Here is a 15,917-nt window from a genome sequence, read left to right as displayed (position 1 = left end):
TTGTAAAATAAGCTTTGAAAAAAAGCATTTGTTTATGTTAATTATTTTTTAAGCTGAGTATGGCAATTAATTTGCTCTATCTGGAAACTGTACTGAAAGCAAGTATGCCAAACAGCAAACATGTTTAAAGACCAAATGTAGGCTATAGTAAACAACAAATGTGAATAAGAACAGAATCATCACAGTATTTTGACTAGAATTGCACAGTTCTATTTGGTCATTTATCTCTCTTTAGTCCAAACTCTTAAAGCAAATGTTTTAATCAGTCTTGGCTGTGCCTTTCCAAAAAAGCATACTTTTCTCAGTGGAGCTAATACACTAGCTTGTACTTTCAGGTTCCAGAGATCAGGGATGAAGAAGCATATGGTCTTGATAACAGCAGTGCGGTATTAGACTGGAAGCCCTCACAACCAGTAAGTCGAAGCAGCTCAATTGCTTCAACAAGGAAATACATATCTGCTCTCACCCCTCAGGTAACCAGCTCTTTAGGAAAAAAAAAAAAGTGTCTGGTACAGAGCATGTTTTTTATATGAGTTGAAATTGAGGGGTTCTTTTTATTTTCAGTCAGATGCCACCGAATGTACTCCGAAATATCCCAGTTCAGAGAAGGCATACAAGATTGTTCTTGCTGGAGACGCAGCAGTGGGAAAATCAAGTTTCCTTATGAGACTTTGCAAGAATGAATTTCGAGGCAATACCAGTGCAACCCTGGGTATAGTTGTTGTTGTTCTTAAAACACTAAAGCAAATTTCATTGCTGTGCCGCAGAAGTGGGTGAAAAGATTACCCTCTGTGATTGTTCGCCAGGGTTCCCTGAATATACATACACAGTTTCTCAGGCTGTGAGATTTAATTGGGTACTAAAGCTTAGAAGTGCCTAACTGCTGTTCGGAGTGGATAATAGGGTACTGCTCCTGAACAACACAAAGCACCAGAAAAGCAAGTTTCAATGTAATGAACTTAGAATATGTATGATCCTTTTTGCATTTTTCATCGCTTTCTTGTCTTCTCAGCTCTTTCCTCTTTCCATAGTATATCATACTGTCCTTTGATGTCTTTTATACTATTTTTTGTCTCCATTTCTTCAAAGTGTTACTGAAGCTTTGGTTTAGATGCAGCTGGAGGGATTGCTGACTGACTTGTGTATATTATTATAGCTGTCAGCTAACAAACTTATCTTACTGATTCCAAAGACTGTCTTCCAATCATAGTTAAATATTTGTTTTATTGCCTCTGAGTCAAGATTTTTGTTCTGATTTATCTTTTTCCTCCTTGGCATTTGAAATAAAGCATGTTTTATAAAACATTTTCTCTCCTTCCATAAAGCAAAATAAAGCAGAGATCTTGTTTGCTAGTCATAATGCCAAATTTTTATCAATGCTGGAAAATGTATGGGTAAAATATTTCTTTAAATGTTTTTCTAAAGACAAATCAAATAAGTTCAGGGGATTATTTGAGTTCAAGGCTATGTGAACAACTGAAATCTCATAATCTATTAAAGGAGTTGAATTTTGAGATAACTTGTATAAGGCACATAACTTCTCATTTTCTGTGGGGTTTTTAAAGTTACTGATGTTTTTTATTAGACTGTACGCATTATTCTTTTCAGGTGTGGATTTTCAAATGAAAAGACTAATTGTTGATGGAGAACCTACAGTGCTACAACTTTGGGACACAGCCGGGCAGGAGAGGTTAGTGGTTCTCTGCACTTAGATAATTCCAACTGTTTTGTTTCCAAAAGATGTTTGCCTTTTTTCACCTGGGTGAAAAAAAATCCACTAAACATGATATCGCCCAATAGTAAGTCAATATGGCCAGATGTAAATGTCTATAAACAGATGTGATTTTGCTCTGCTGAGACCCCAGGAAAGCTGGAATATTTGTTAGCTTTGGTGATGCCTGAGGTAATCTTTCTGCACAGAGAACTAGTTGAGGTTCACCACAGCATTAATTAATTAATTCTGTATGTCTCTCTCTTGCAATACAAAAAGATGGAGTAGGTGTACTTTGTTTCTTCCATTTTTAGTCTTCAGCTTTCTTTGTCCTTACAGACCTGTATTTCTGAGCAGGCTTTATCTTAGAGATTCCCTTCTCTTCACCCTTGTCCTTTTTTTGAAAATCCTGATCCTGACTTGCATTATATTTAGTATACGAAAACTTCTTCCCAAAGACTTTAAAGAGACCTATGGCAAAATTGTATAGATTGCTGAATGTATATCCAAGGTTCTTCAAATTATTGTGTAGAGTTTCTTCAAAATCCTATGACATCCTTACTTGAGAGCTATTAGTTCTTTACTGATTGCTTCTGTGGCTTAGTAAGAGGTTAATCTAACACCTGGGAAGTCAGTTTAATCTGTTCATTGACCAAGATTTGTACCGGGCTGTATGTGTTTACTTTTGCCTGAATGAGTGATTATGTGAAGTGGGTAGTCAGAGGCCAAATCATTCTCCTCCCACATAATAAATTTGTGAAGAATATTTTAATTTATAATGTAAATAACTAGTGGCTGTACTTGGTTGTTAAGTAGGTTGTGTTCTGCTAATGGCAAAGATGACTGTACCTGATGAATTCATTCCTTGAATAAGTTGATTGGTTTCATATTTTTTCAATTGTAGCAGAGTAACCCACTCAATTTGTAAAGTTACATGTAAGTGAGAAAGCCTTGCCACCTAATCGAAAGTCCAGTACAAAGCAGATTATTTGTAATAGATAGTAGAGTGTTTGGATAAAAAAAAAAAAAGTTGATTACTGCTTAGGATCCTTATGGAGCATTTGTAGACCTGAATCAGGAGTTTTCAAGAACTACTTATGAAAGAAGCTATGTGAAAACTCATCTTGTAATGTGGAGAGAATCTTACTCAGTAGTGCAATAAAGTAATGCTGTATTCTTAATGATGTTAAATTGAGTTCTTTTTTGATAGTATGGCCTTATGCAATTTTTTTTTTCTGAAAGATTCCGAAGTATTGCTAAATCATACTTCAGAAGAGCAGATGGTGTCTTACTGCTATACGATGTAACATGTGAAAAAAGTTTTCTTAATGTGAGAGAATGGGTGGATATGATTGAGGTAAGACCCTTAAGTATATACAACTTACAAACTATGTTTCACTGCATTGTTAACCTTATTATTTATAAAATTTGAATATCTGTACATTAGTATTAGCCAGACTGCGGTATCTCATAAAGTAAAAGCTGCATGGAAGTCCTAAATGTGTCCTGATGTATTCAGTTAGTGTTAAAACTGATACATCTTTCTGTGTAAAAGGGTATCATGTAATCACTCTCTTACAGTTCACTTCCTTTTGAAAGGAACATGACACCCCATTTCAGATACCCTCTTGTGGATGGCTTGAGTATTCCCTAGAGTCTTTATTTTTAAACCACTATGTTACATTCTGTAAATTAGCTATAGTTCGAGTAAAATTTTCAGTATTTCTTTCTACTATTGCTTCTTTGTTTATTTGAATACGAATTTGCATTTAATGAAAAGAGTTTTTCTCTTGTACCAGAGCTGTTTAATAGAAGGAAACTTGATAAACTAAATCTTACATCTTCTGAAAGCTGTTTCTTTTAATCATGGTACAGGAATTGGTCTAGGAGTCGGTCACTTTTTCCCTATAATTTTATTATATAGCATTTGCGTACAGTAACCATTTCCATTAGGTTAATTTAGCACATGAAATTCCTTGTTGGGAGACAGGGCTTATGGGAATGGAAACACATCTTTGCAGGCTGATGTTTAAGCTGGCTGCTTAAATATCGACTAGCTCATGGAAAGTTCTCAGCATGACTTTCATAATTTGTCATTTTTTGTGATAGTGCACAAGACTTTTTTTGTGGGAAGGAAATCAGTATGAGATGATGATGTTAGTTAGTTTTGTGTATTCTGAGTGTTCTAGTAATAAGGAAATAAAATCCTCTTTACAGGATGCAACTCATGAGAATATTCCAATTATGATGGTGGGAAACAAAACAGATCTCCGTCAAGTTGTTACAGAACAAGGGCAAAAATGTGTGCCTATAAACTATGGAGAAAAGCTGGCTATGGTAAGGTCCAAGTCTACCTCTTTAGTACAAAGTGGTCTTAAGAACTTTAATCTGAAAACCACGTGAGAAAATAGTAAACAAAAGTAATTTTCTGGTCATCTGCTCAAATCTAGTAATTATGATTCATGGATACTTTTCATGCAAACAGTCCTATTTTGATGGTGTTAGCTAGGCTGAATCACAGCTCAGTGTTTGCTGAACTTCATTCTTGTCTGGGATAGTCTTCTCAGGCTTTACAGTAGAGAAGTGGATGGACTAGGAGACTGAGTTTTTCTGCTGCCAAAGAGAAATTGCCAGGGCAGATATGAAGCACACTAGTGAGCGTATGAGGCTTTTGTCTGGCCTGTGTCTGTCCAGCTTTTGAACAGACTATTTTCATCTTGTATTCCTGCCATGTCTGCAGAAGGAAAAAAGGAACTCCGCTATACATAGAACCATGGACAAGTGTTTTTGCATATATTTATATGGGGGATAAGGGATGCACATATTTTGCAGAAAAAAATTTAGAATCTTTAGAGTCTTCAGTTGCTGAGTGCTTGCACAATTCATTGATTATACTGGGGCAGAGATCATGTCTGTTCCTTATGGAATGATATTTCTGGTTAACCTAGAATACCAGATGCTGTACTTTATGAGTAGTTAACAAGCTGGATTCAGTAACATGTCATAGCAACTCTCTTCCTATTTTGCAGTCTTGTGGACAAGAAGGTTGAGTATGGACGTGAAGCCTAAGACGTGTTTTTTATTCAGTTTGTTAATGGAGAATATACTGAAAAAAGATACTATTAAAAAGCAATTACTGGTTTTTTTTCACAGTACTAAAGTGAATATATTGAAGAATGAAGAGTACCAGAAGAAATCTTGTTCATTTAAATGTGTGTTGTCTTTCTTTGTGTCATTGAGGAAACCATTTGTAATTGAATATACATATTCACATGGGAACCATTTCAGATTAGTTGGATTAATGTTTTATTTTTACTCACAGACTTATAATGCACTATTTTGTGAAACAAGTGCTAAAGACGGATCTAATATTGTAGAAGCAGTTCTTCATCTTGCTCGGTAAGTAGCCACGTTTCTGTTTTCAAATAAATACATATGGGTATGTTTTATAAAAAGGATGTTATGTGGACTATACATACAAAGACAGGCATGTAAATTTAAAATTGTACCAACATAAAATTGAAGAAACAAAATTTAAAAAAGAATGCCATGTTAAATCTTTACAGATAAATGCAAGACAGGATTTATTCTCAGTTTAATTCAGTAACATTTTTGCTTGCAAATGTTAAAAAGCTGTCACAGTATTAAAATTAGAGCTCAGCTGTGGAGCTCACAGTTTAAAACCTGATTGGTGAATGAATTGAATTTTTTTATTGGTACATAGATTTACTTTCTTAATTCTTAAATTAATTCCAAATGCGTGTAATTATATATATATAATCAATTCTTCATTCTTTCACATATTTTAATATATATTCCATTTTATTACTGACCATTCTAATCGCACATATTTTCTTTGATGTTCCTTTCTCTAAAGATAGAAATTCTGATTACATCCATTTAACAACCTGTATTTCTGTGATAATGTGTGGGCCAAACATTACACTTCTTCTACCTTTCCAAACCATTCTTGGTTACAATATAATTTTGAAGGGCTAGTAGTATGTAATGAATTCTCAGCCTCTGATTTTTCAGTTTAATACATGGAGCTCAAGGTCAGAATTGCAAACCATGTTAATGTGATTTTTGCAGCAGCCTAATGCAATAATCAAACTTTCTGAAATTTGGTCAGTATTTGATTACTCAGTGTTAAGATACTACTGATTGTCATGGCTTGAGTACAAAATACTGGCTTTCTAGAGAAGCTCACTGCGTCTTCACACGGGACTTTCAAGAGCACCCACATTTCCAGGAAAATGCATCCATCAGAGATGCAGCAAGAACACAGGCATTGATTTGTCTGTCACTGTCAATGTGAAGTTAACTGCTAGCTTGTTAAATGACTCATTTCCAAGAACCTGGGCATGAATGCAGCAGTGGATTATGAAACTAGAGAACATGCATGGCACAGTTATATAACACTAATCACAGTTGGAAAAATATCTCTCGTGTTTAAAAATGATAACTTTGCTTAACTGTTTCAAGGATAAAAAAATGTTTCAGCTGTTGAAGCCTCTTTTTTCAGAATCTAAAAAAAAAAAAAAAAAAAATCGGTATTTTTCTTCACAAGGTTCATTGACCCTCAAGTAGTCTAGATATTACCCAGAACCTTGGAATGGTTGGCTGCAATTTCTTTACTCAAGTCTCAGTAATTTATAGTCTTTGAAAGAAGCATTTCATTTTTAAATAAAAGTATCTAAATGAACATTTCATTAACGTTTTGTTGAATGACACAGTGTTCTGAGAGGAACTTAATCAATATTCAATTAATATGAAGAGGACTTTAATTATTTTTTGTATATATATGTGTATATATGTATAAAAGCAAGAAATTTTAGAGCTGGCTTTTGACGTTTTAGAGGGCCTATAGTAAGAATACAGATCAATAATCATTCACACATAGAAAACTTTTAAGTCTGCATTTAATAGGATATCCAACAATGTGCATTTTCCTCTGAGGGTAAATTTATACCTGAAATTGCAGTTATTTAGTTGTATACTTTCAGCTATGAATATACTTTGTTTCTATTGTAATATACTGAAGCAAACAAATTAAAGAAAAATGATAAAAGGAAAGGAAAACATAACACTGTTTTTATTATTATTTATGTTATTACATATCAGAAATTATGTATTCCTATCACTAACTATGATTTGTATAAAAATACAAACGATTCCCAAATTGGAAACTTACGTTGATTCTGTGCACTAAAGCCCATAGTTTTAACCACACAATAGACGATGTTAAGGTCTGTAAGATATACTGGAAGACACGTAACAGCGAACATGACTAGAAATCTGTTAATTGAGTGCATTCTTTCGTTTGCTTGGTTCGTTTTTTACAGGGAAGTGCGAAAACGAAGTGATAATCAAGATGATACAAGGTCAGTAACCAGCCTGGCTGGGACACCTGTCAAAAAATCATCACTCACGAAAAACTGCTGCAATGTTTAAGTGACAGCTACTTTTCCTGACCTAAGTAACTTGCATATTAAAAAAAAAAATGAAGGATTTCAGTAATGTATTTTTTATTGGGGATTTATACATTTATGTATTTAGAAATTGCACATGATGTTAAAAATCCAGACTCTACTTTCTACTCATTTGTATTTGTGTACTTGCTTTGTCTCATAGGCTCTGATTTCACTGTTCTTAAGTAATATAAGTCAATGAAGTGAGCTCAGAATCAGTGCTGCAGTAGTCACCGCATACAATATTGTAATATATTTTATCTTCTTTACCTGCTTGTTTCTTTATGGGCTCAATATTTCTTACATAAAGAACATGATAATATTGTGTATCTCTCATAGGAAAAGAAAAAAATGCATCTTCAATTAATTTAATCTCTATTTGCTCATTTCTGTTTATCTAGTTTTTTGAAGGCCTTAAGTTATAAGTTGATGAAATGTTTCCAAGACAACTCCAAACCATTAAAGGGTTGCCTAGATCTAGGTAAACCCTAAGTTCAGGGCATGAAGCAGAATGGTCTCTCCTGGAATAAGACAGTGGCAGGTGCGTGGGGGTCCAGTGTAATTTTGCAAAAGTTGGTGAGTTAGAATTAATTAAATTGTGGGAGCTGGGGTTTGATTCAGAACTGAGAAACAGACTTTACATCTGATCCTACACAGCTCAGAAGTGAAAGGAACATTTGCATGGATCATTACCATTCAAAATTCCAGAGAGGCTATAATACCTGTGATACATAGGATTACTGAGATGAATTAATGATCCAGTACCTGCCTGTTTGTTTAGACTAGATCATTATTAGTATTACAGAGAGGTATGGGTTATAATTTTTCCCTTGTTTTTCAAATGTCTTCCATTTAGACACTAATTGAGGGATTGTAATAGTACAGAGGTGTCTGTTTTAATGGGTATTCTTTATGCATCTTTTACATTTTAAACCTGTACGTGAAAGAATTGCTACACATGCACAAGCATCTGTATCAACGGTTCATTAAAAGAAGTCCCCTAAATTAACAGCACCCACTTACTTTAATGAGAATTCCTTTGCCTGATTTTAGGAAAATTCTGAGAAACTCACCAGTGGGTGGTAGCTTCAGGTGTCAGCATCTCTAAAAACTGAGTTATTATTGCTTATAATAGTTCCCAACAGTCCTACAGTGTAGTAAAAATTGTAGGTTTTTCTACAGTTAACAATCATGATCCAATTCTTCTCAGCTTTCACTGATTTTGATGGGAATGGGAAAAGGCCCCTTCAGAGCCAGCAAACTGTTTCAGACTCTTCTGTGTATATTAATAAAATACCTCCAGGCTGAAACATAACTCAGTAAATCAACCTTGGATAAAGGTTTGTGGACTGATTGTAAATCTGTATGACTAGCAGCTGTTACTGTGTTTTATCAGCACTATATTTGAACACTGTATAGCCTATACTGAGTTATCAGTTTTATAAAACGTGGAGTTCTCAGAAACAGGATGGTTCATAATTAAAAAAAAAAAACACAACAGTTTTAAAGTAGGAAGAGCAGTATTTTTAGGCATTCCTTCAAACCTCTAGATCAGAGCAGCTAATCCTCAGGTAACTATCTGAAAGCTTGTTCTTAACAAGACAGAGAAATCTAATGCCAGAAGAAATAAGACATTTTATTTCACTGTATTGTACTTCAGCCCTAGAGGAGAAAACATGTTTGGTGGCCTTTTTGAAGTGCTAAGGGAATCTTCACACACTACCTTACTCCATGCCGGAGACTTTAAGGTTGTAGCATCTTGCCACCCAGCAGTACAAGAGGCCTCACTGTAGTCCTGGGACTTACGTGGAGCAGGTGGCAGAGAATGAAGGAGATACAGGTGTACCAGGGATACGCCTGCTCACATATGTGTGGCTTACTATTAACCCTGTGTTGTTTAAACAAGAAAATTACAGCTGTAATTAGCTTCTCCGAGGAGAAAACCACGCTTAACTGAGTGCGGTGATGAGGGCCTCTTCTGTGTTCTTTGTGAATAAAAGCTTCTCTCTCTCCAAAGGAGTGAAATAGAAGCAGAATGAATGTGGGTTGTACTTGCAGATAGTTCTTCCTGCAGCAGTACAGGGGAGAGAGGGAGATGATCCAGCACTTGGTTTCTGATGTGTAAGCTTACAACCTGTAGGTGTTTGCATTTGCTCAGGGTGAGAAGGTCATGATTATAAGCTGTTACTTACATTCCAAAATACTGCTCCTTTGCGGTAATTAACTTCTGTTAACTTGTAGGGCTTAGACTGATGCTCAGTGTTTTATGTGTGTCTCCTGAACCACAGCGTTGACGAGCTCTGTGGTCTTGGCCTGCAGTAAATGAGGTGAAATATGTTTACCTAAATCTTGTTGACACACCTGCATGAGTAAAATATTTTGGTTGGGTACAGAGAACCACATAAAGTTGTTTGCAAGAAGGATTTCTGGAAGTGGTTTTGTCCAACCTCCCAAACACCCAAGCAGAGATGGACTGTTGCCAGCCCTAGATCAGGTTAGTTGTGTATTTGGCTATCCAGGTTGTGAAAACCCCCAAAGACAGAGGTACCACCACCATTCTGGGAGTGCTTGCACTTCCCTTCTGGATAAATATTCCTCTCCATGTCCAACCTCAGTTTCCCAGGTGGCTACAAACTTGTAGCCATTCCTCTGCCATTGTATCATCTCCTGCTACCAAGAAGTGTTTGGCTGCAATCTTGTTAACTCCCCTTTCAGTATCTGTAGGGTGAAGCCCCTTGGCCTTCTCTTCACCATTACAACAACATTATGAGGTACCTCTTGTAAACAGGGGTTCCACATCCCAGAGTTAGCAGCGTGCATGCATGTGCAGTAATTGCTTTCATATCCAAGATTCTTATCATACAGAGAGTGCCATGTGGATGTGCCATGGACATGCCTGTAGAGAGCCTAGTTGAAGGACCTGCCTTCATATCTATTTTTTTCTCTCTGCTGGATTGGGCCATTGATATTTTGGATACTTTTTTTCACTTATTTAAAGACCAAAATCTCTCGTGTTATTTGGCCAAATTATATAAACTAAATCCCTTTATTTAAGTTCTGTAATTTTATGTGTCATGTAAAGCAACTTTAAAACAGTGTTGTTTTTTAAATAACATTCAGGGTTGGAAGCTGTTAACAAAGTTTTACCTTTGACTATTTTTATGGTCAATGTCTAAGTTACTGAAAAAGCACTACCAAATGGGGATGTAGCTATAGCTCAGTTGGAACTGGTTTTAGAAATCCTATGATGATCAGCTCCATCAAGTCTGAATATTCACATAGTACCATGTAGAATTCACGTTAAAGCAAAAGAACCTGGAAAAAAAAATGAAATTTGGAAATTAAAGCACGTATTTATACGTGGAAATAGTGAATATATAGTTTTCTGTTGTTTTGCTTTGAACGGTTGCCTTGTCTTCTACCTAAAATATAAAATGGCAAACATCAGCTTTATGCTCTGACATGGTTGCACTATTGTCCTTTGAATGTTTTTATGGTTTTGTTTAATACATAAGAACTATTCATATAATCGCACAAATTTATTTTTTTAGTTAGTGGATGTGTTCCCTTAATACATGTATTTATTTGAAAAGGAAAAGCCTTTCATGTTTTTCCTCATGATCTGTAAATAAATTATTTTTGTTTAGCTGACGCGGAAGTATTATTTTATCCTGTACTGGTTTTGACCCTTTTTAATTTTGGCGTAGTACATATTTCTGAAGCAATAATATCTGTGAGATGGTCTGAAAATGTTTTGATCACATAAGTTCTTGTAACCACTTTGTGCCTCTTTAGCATACATTAGTGGCTTAATAAGACAAGCGGCAGCTGCATTTAATTGTTCTTAGAAGTAGTTATGGCCTAACATGGTTTAAGTATTTTTCTGTGTAGCTATTTTTGTATTGACTACAAAATCCTCAATTATTTTAGGAAAAATAAATTAGTTTTAAATCTCTATATCCTGTTAAAATGTATTCCAGGGAAAATACCTACAGGCCACTCCTGCAAGGAGCATCATGTAAACGTGCACCCATGCAAATTCCCAATTAAGCTAATTAGTGCTAGTACAGGCAATCTGTTCCTATATAGGTCCTTTTAAAGAGGTTTTCTTTTTTCCGAAATCCACTGCTGTACAGCAATGCTAGGTAACTTCTTAGGGAGAAAGATTTCAGTGAAAGATCCCTAATTCAAAAATTAAAGGGAGATATGCATTCATATAGGCAAGGAACTTCATTATATTACAAAGAAACCTACTTCCAAAATGTTTCTGACTGTATTAGGTAATTAAAAAAATGGACCAATATCTCATGTGCAGTTCAAATGCCCTTTACCCATACCCCTGCCAGATTTGATATAGCATATAGTGCTGTCCCTTTGACCCTGTCCAGGTTACTTATGGATTGCAGAGGCTTTTTACAGCACCAGTTATTTTAGTATTTCTCTCCCACTGTATTACTGTCAGACCTAATCCTTTCTTACTGGTATCTTTAGGACTGGTAACATCAATATTCATAATTATTCTTTTTTTTTTTTTTTCACCTATCTTGTTTTGTGAGAAAAGTCTTCCTATGGTAATAGAAAATTTGACTTGGATATGTGGAATGTAGGTTCAAATGTGTTACTCAGTTTGTGAAAAGAAGTCCTTCTACAATTTCTGCTCTTTGTGTTGTGGCTATAGATAGGTGGGGTTATAGGTTATTAAGTGGCTGAGTAACAAATAAACCCAAGCTGCGAAGGTTTCCCACTAAATATAAAGCAAAGTATTTAAAATAGAAGTGTATTTTCATACTAGTATGAGGAAGAAATTTGGTGCCAATTGTGTGTGCCAACTTTCAATGAAAGTCTGTATATTATATAAATAAGGCTCTAAATTGTGAAAACTTTTGAAACTTTAATTTATACTGTTTACAAGTAAAACTGTGGTGTTCATGCACTTTGTTCCTCCTCAAAACTACAGATCACTGCATTTACTGTTATTTTGTACATATATATGTTTAAAAAGAACTACATATTTCCTGTATTGCAAATTGCTGTATAATAAAATATGCTTCAATAGCCATTTTTCTTCAGTGTATTTTCTTTTTGTCAGTGCTTATGAGCAGCAGTCTGGCATAGCTTCTGTGACCTGTCAGCTTAATGTCCTTAGGTTTCACCAATTTCTGTGGCCAACAGCATACAAGAATGATGCAACTACTGGCTGCCTCCAACTTGTTAGCCTCAATGAAGAGGCTCATCAACTTACATCTGAGCTGAGAGATATCCCTCACTGTTAGTCCCAAATAAGTCTTGAAATTATCCTGCTGCATCTGTTTACAGAGGTGCTTTAGCCACTCTGTCTCTAACCATTAATATGTTTTATTGGTAAGGTAAGAAAGCAAATTAAAAAATAGCCAAAAGTCTATTGCAAATGTGCTCTATATAGGGCTCTAAGACCTCAAATAGAAAATACTTGGGGGTCCATATGCCAAAGAAAAAACTGCCCCAAAACCCAAGTTAAAGCTGCTTCAGGTAAAACTGGCAACTTTAAATGTTATCATAGAATCATTTAGATGGGAAAACACCCTTAAGATCATGGAGTCCAACCATTAGCCTACTATCAAGTCCACCACTACAAAATGTCTCTGAGCACTACAAGCCTTTGAAATATCTCCAGGGATGGGGACTCAACCACGTCCCTGGGCAGCCTCTTCCAATACTTAACAACCCTTTCAGTTGAAAAATTTTTCCAAATGTCCAATCTAAACCTCCTCTGGTGCAACATGAGGCCATTTCCTCTCATCAGGAGAAGAGACCAACACCCACCTGGCTACAACCTCCCGGCTACAACCTCCTTTCAGGCAGTTGTAGAGGGTGATAAGGTCTCACCTCAGCTTCCTCTTCTCCAGACTAAACAACCCCAGTTGCCTCAGCTGCCCCTCACCAGCTTTGTTGCCCTTCTCTGGACATGCTCCAGTGCCTCAACGTGCTTCTTCTAGTGAGGGGTCCAAAACTGAACACAGTGTTGGAGGTGCGGCCTCACCAGTGCCAAGCATGGGGGCATGATCACTTCCCTGGTCCTGCTGGCCACATTGTTTCTTATACAAGCCAGGATGCTGCTGGCCCTATTGGCCACCTGGGCACACTGCTGGCTTATATTCAGCTGGCTGTAGAGCAACATCCTCAGGTCCTTTCCCACTGCGCAGCTTTCCAGGCACTCTTCCCCAAGCCTGCAGTGTTGCATGGGGTTGTTGTGACCCCAGTGCAGGACCCAGCACTTGGCCATGTTGAACCTCATACAATTCGCCTTGGCCCATCAATCCTGCCTGTCCAGGTCCGTCTGTGCAGCCTTCCTACCCTCAAGCAGATCAACACTCCTGCCCAATGGGGTGTTGTCTGCAAATTTACAAGTGTGCGTTCAATCCCTTCATCCAGATCATCGATAAAGATGTTAAATAGAACTGCCCCCAATACTGAGCCCTGGGGAAAACCACTTGTGACCGCCTGCCAACTGGCTTTAACTCTGTTCATCATCACTCTGAGCCTAGCGATCCATGTTGATCCAATAGGAATTTAAAAGCACTTTGTTGTCTGGTATCAGTTCTAACAGATGTATTCTTAATAAGTACAATACTCAAAATACTAAGTATTCTCCATTTTAATAAAAAGTAAGGTAGTGGATAACAACCTAAAAGAGATACTGTAGATTTTTAAGTTAGTCCTTAGATTTACTGGCAGAACTGCTGTGTTGTATGTTTGTAGGCTTCAGAACAGCTGCTGCTTTCCTGAGTACTACTGACATCTGCCCTCGAAAAGTTTTGACACCTTGAGCTACTTGATGAGATGAGTTTAGAGTGACATTGGCTAGTGGTACGCTGTGTATCTTTTTTTTGTTTCTAGGCCTCTAGCGAAACTTTGACCTTCTCCTTGGCAGTTCTCAAAGAATTTAGGTTTGCTTGAGTTGTTTTTTTGTAGCTATTCTGATGTCCATAAAGGCATTATGTTCTCATGCATATCAACCTCCAATTTAATTGGAGTTAGAGCAACAGAAAAAGCGTGGCTTGGGACAGCAGGCATAGTGTGCGAGCAAGTCCTGTTCTTCTAAGCTCACACGCGGCTTCACTAGTGATTGGATCTGGAGCTAAAGCATGAATGCGCGCTCCGGTCTGCCACAGAGCAATAAGCCCTGGAAGGATGGGGTGGGGGTGGGGTGTGTTTCACTACCAAAATGCTCTTTTCAAAGCCTGAAGTCCCTTCTTTTAGAACACAAAGCTAATAAGACAGACATCAAATTTAATTTTAGTTTTAATTTTCCTCTTCTGATATTTTTCTGCCTTATTTCTGTAATCTATTGTTCCCGTGGCCATAAAAGTAGTAAGAATTAAAATGTAGGTTTGCTTTCTTCATAATTTGCACATGTTAAAAATTGTTGAAACTGAAACATTCAGCCATATGTAATACCTGATACTATCAGCATATAATCAGAAACAGTTTTTATAGTCCTACATTAAGGGGCCATATCTTTTTCCTGATATTATGGTCAGTGGGGAATTCTATTTCATAAACTGGTGTTGTAATCCAAGGAAAATGAGATGTGCAGCAACAAAAGTTGATCTTACTGCAACTAAAAATACTCACCTAGTGGTTTTATATTTACGTTTTCCTGTTACTTTGTGCAAATAATCACTGACTTTGCTAAGGAATTGTTATTGTTTCCCCTTTGCAAAAGGTCTTTTTTGATCTTATTTAAAAATAGGGAAAAAAAATCAAAGACAGAATCAAGGTTAGAATCCTTAAAAGAATGGAGAAAATCCTCTTAGTGAGTTGCTTCTTTTTTCTGCTCCCCAGCTCCAACTGTGTATTTCCATGAAGAAAAATGTCAGTGTTTGCACCAGAATAAAAGACCAATGGAAATATTTAAGGTATAGGAAAACAGGAAAAAGGGCAAAGCTACTATATTTAGAACAGAATACTGAATGTGTCATGGCTTTTTTTTTTTTTTTCATGAAACTAAGTTTTGCTTTAGTCTGTATCCATTCCTGTAGCGTGTTTGCTTTTGTCATTCTTAGGGAATCGTTCTGTTCATGTCACAAACGTAACTTTGCAGTGGTAACTGTTGTTAGAGTTGTCAGAGAAAAGCTTCAGGCATTCTGCAGTAAATTTATGAGAAAAGTTCCCTTTGTCAATTGAGTAAGTCAAAGTGCCTGAGGTTTGGATTGATTCCACTAAACAAACTCACTTAACCTCTATATACCAAATAGATGCATATTCTAAGATATAATAATGGAGCAAATGAACTGTGTGAAAGATGTCAAACTAAAACCAGGCCTGCGAGAGCAGATGGTGCTGTATTTAAACTATGTGCATAAGTGGTGCAAATAAAAATAGAACTTACCAGTTCGGTTAAATGTTTTAGATAAATCTAATCTAAACCCCAAACTGTGAATTGTTAGTAACAGTTTGTGAAGTAGTTGGTATTTTCTTAAATACTTCTGCTTGTCTTTATTTTACCCCAAACTGAAGATGTTGTTCAGGCTTTATCAGAGCTGTAACATTAAACTTGGCCTGTAACCAAAGCTGTGGGCCACAAGCATCCTAACTGAACCATAAACAACCCTTGCCAGCTCTGTAACTCTTCCCATTCATAACCATTATCCTCGGTCAAACTGCTGGAAATCTGAACAAAGCTGTATAGATGAAATAAATTTTACTCTAAGAGATTTCAGCAAATGCACAAAAATACATATACTTTTTCCACA

At 36.4% G+C, this 15,917-nt stretch overlaps 1 protein-coding gene across 1 annotated transcript in view; it reads left to right on the top strand.

The window, feature by feature from the left end:
* RASEF (RAS and EF-hand domain containing) overlaps window positions 1-7,165 on the top strand; it is a 20,985-nt gene extending 13,820 nt beyond the window's left edge. Inside the window, exons 10-16 of the mRNA XM_035889287.1 lie at window positions 336-473; window positions 565-712; window positions 1,609-1,690; window positions 2,954-3,068; window positions 3,929-4,048; window positions 5,034-5,110; window positions 7,057-7,165. Of these exons, the coding sequence (XP_035745180.1) occupies window positions 336-473; window positions 565-712; window positions 1,609-1,690; window positions 2,954-3,068; window positions 3,929-4,048; window positions 5,034-5,110; window positions 7,057-7,165 (789 nt within the window). The remainder of the gene's footprint in view (window positions 1-335; window positions 474-564; window positions 713-1,608; window positions 1,691-2,953; window positions 3,069-3,928; window positions 4,049-5,033; window positions 5,111-7,056) is intronic.
* The last annotated feature ends 8,752 nt before the right edge of the window (window positions 7,166-15,917 follow it).

The sequence above is a fragment of the Egretta garzetta genome, unplaced genomic scaffold (assembly GCF_000687185.1).
Source record: "Egretta garzetta isolate BGI_Z169 unplaced genomic scaffold, ASM68718v1 scaffold312, whole genome shotgun sequence".
Classification (NCBI taxonomy): Eukaryota; Metazoa; Chordata; class Aves; order Pelecaniformes; family Ardeidae; genus Egretta; species Egretta garzetta.
This window is presented reverse-complemented; position numbering and strand designations above follow the sequence as displayed.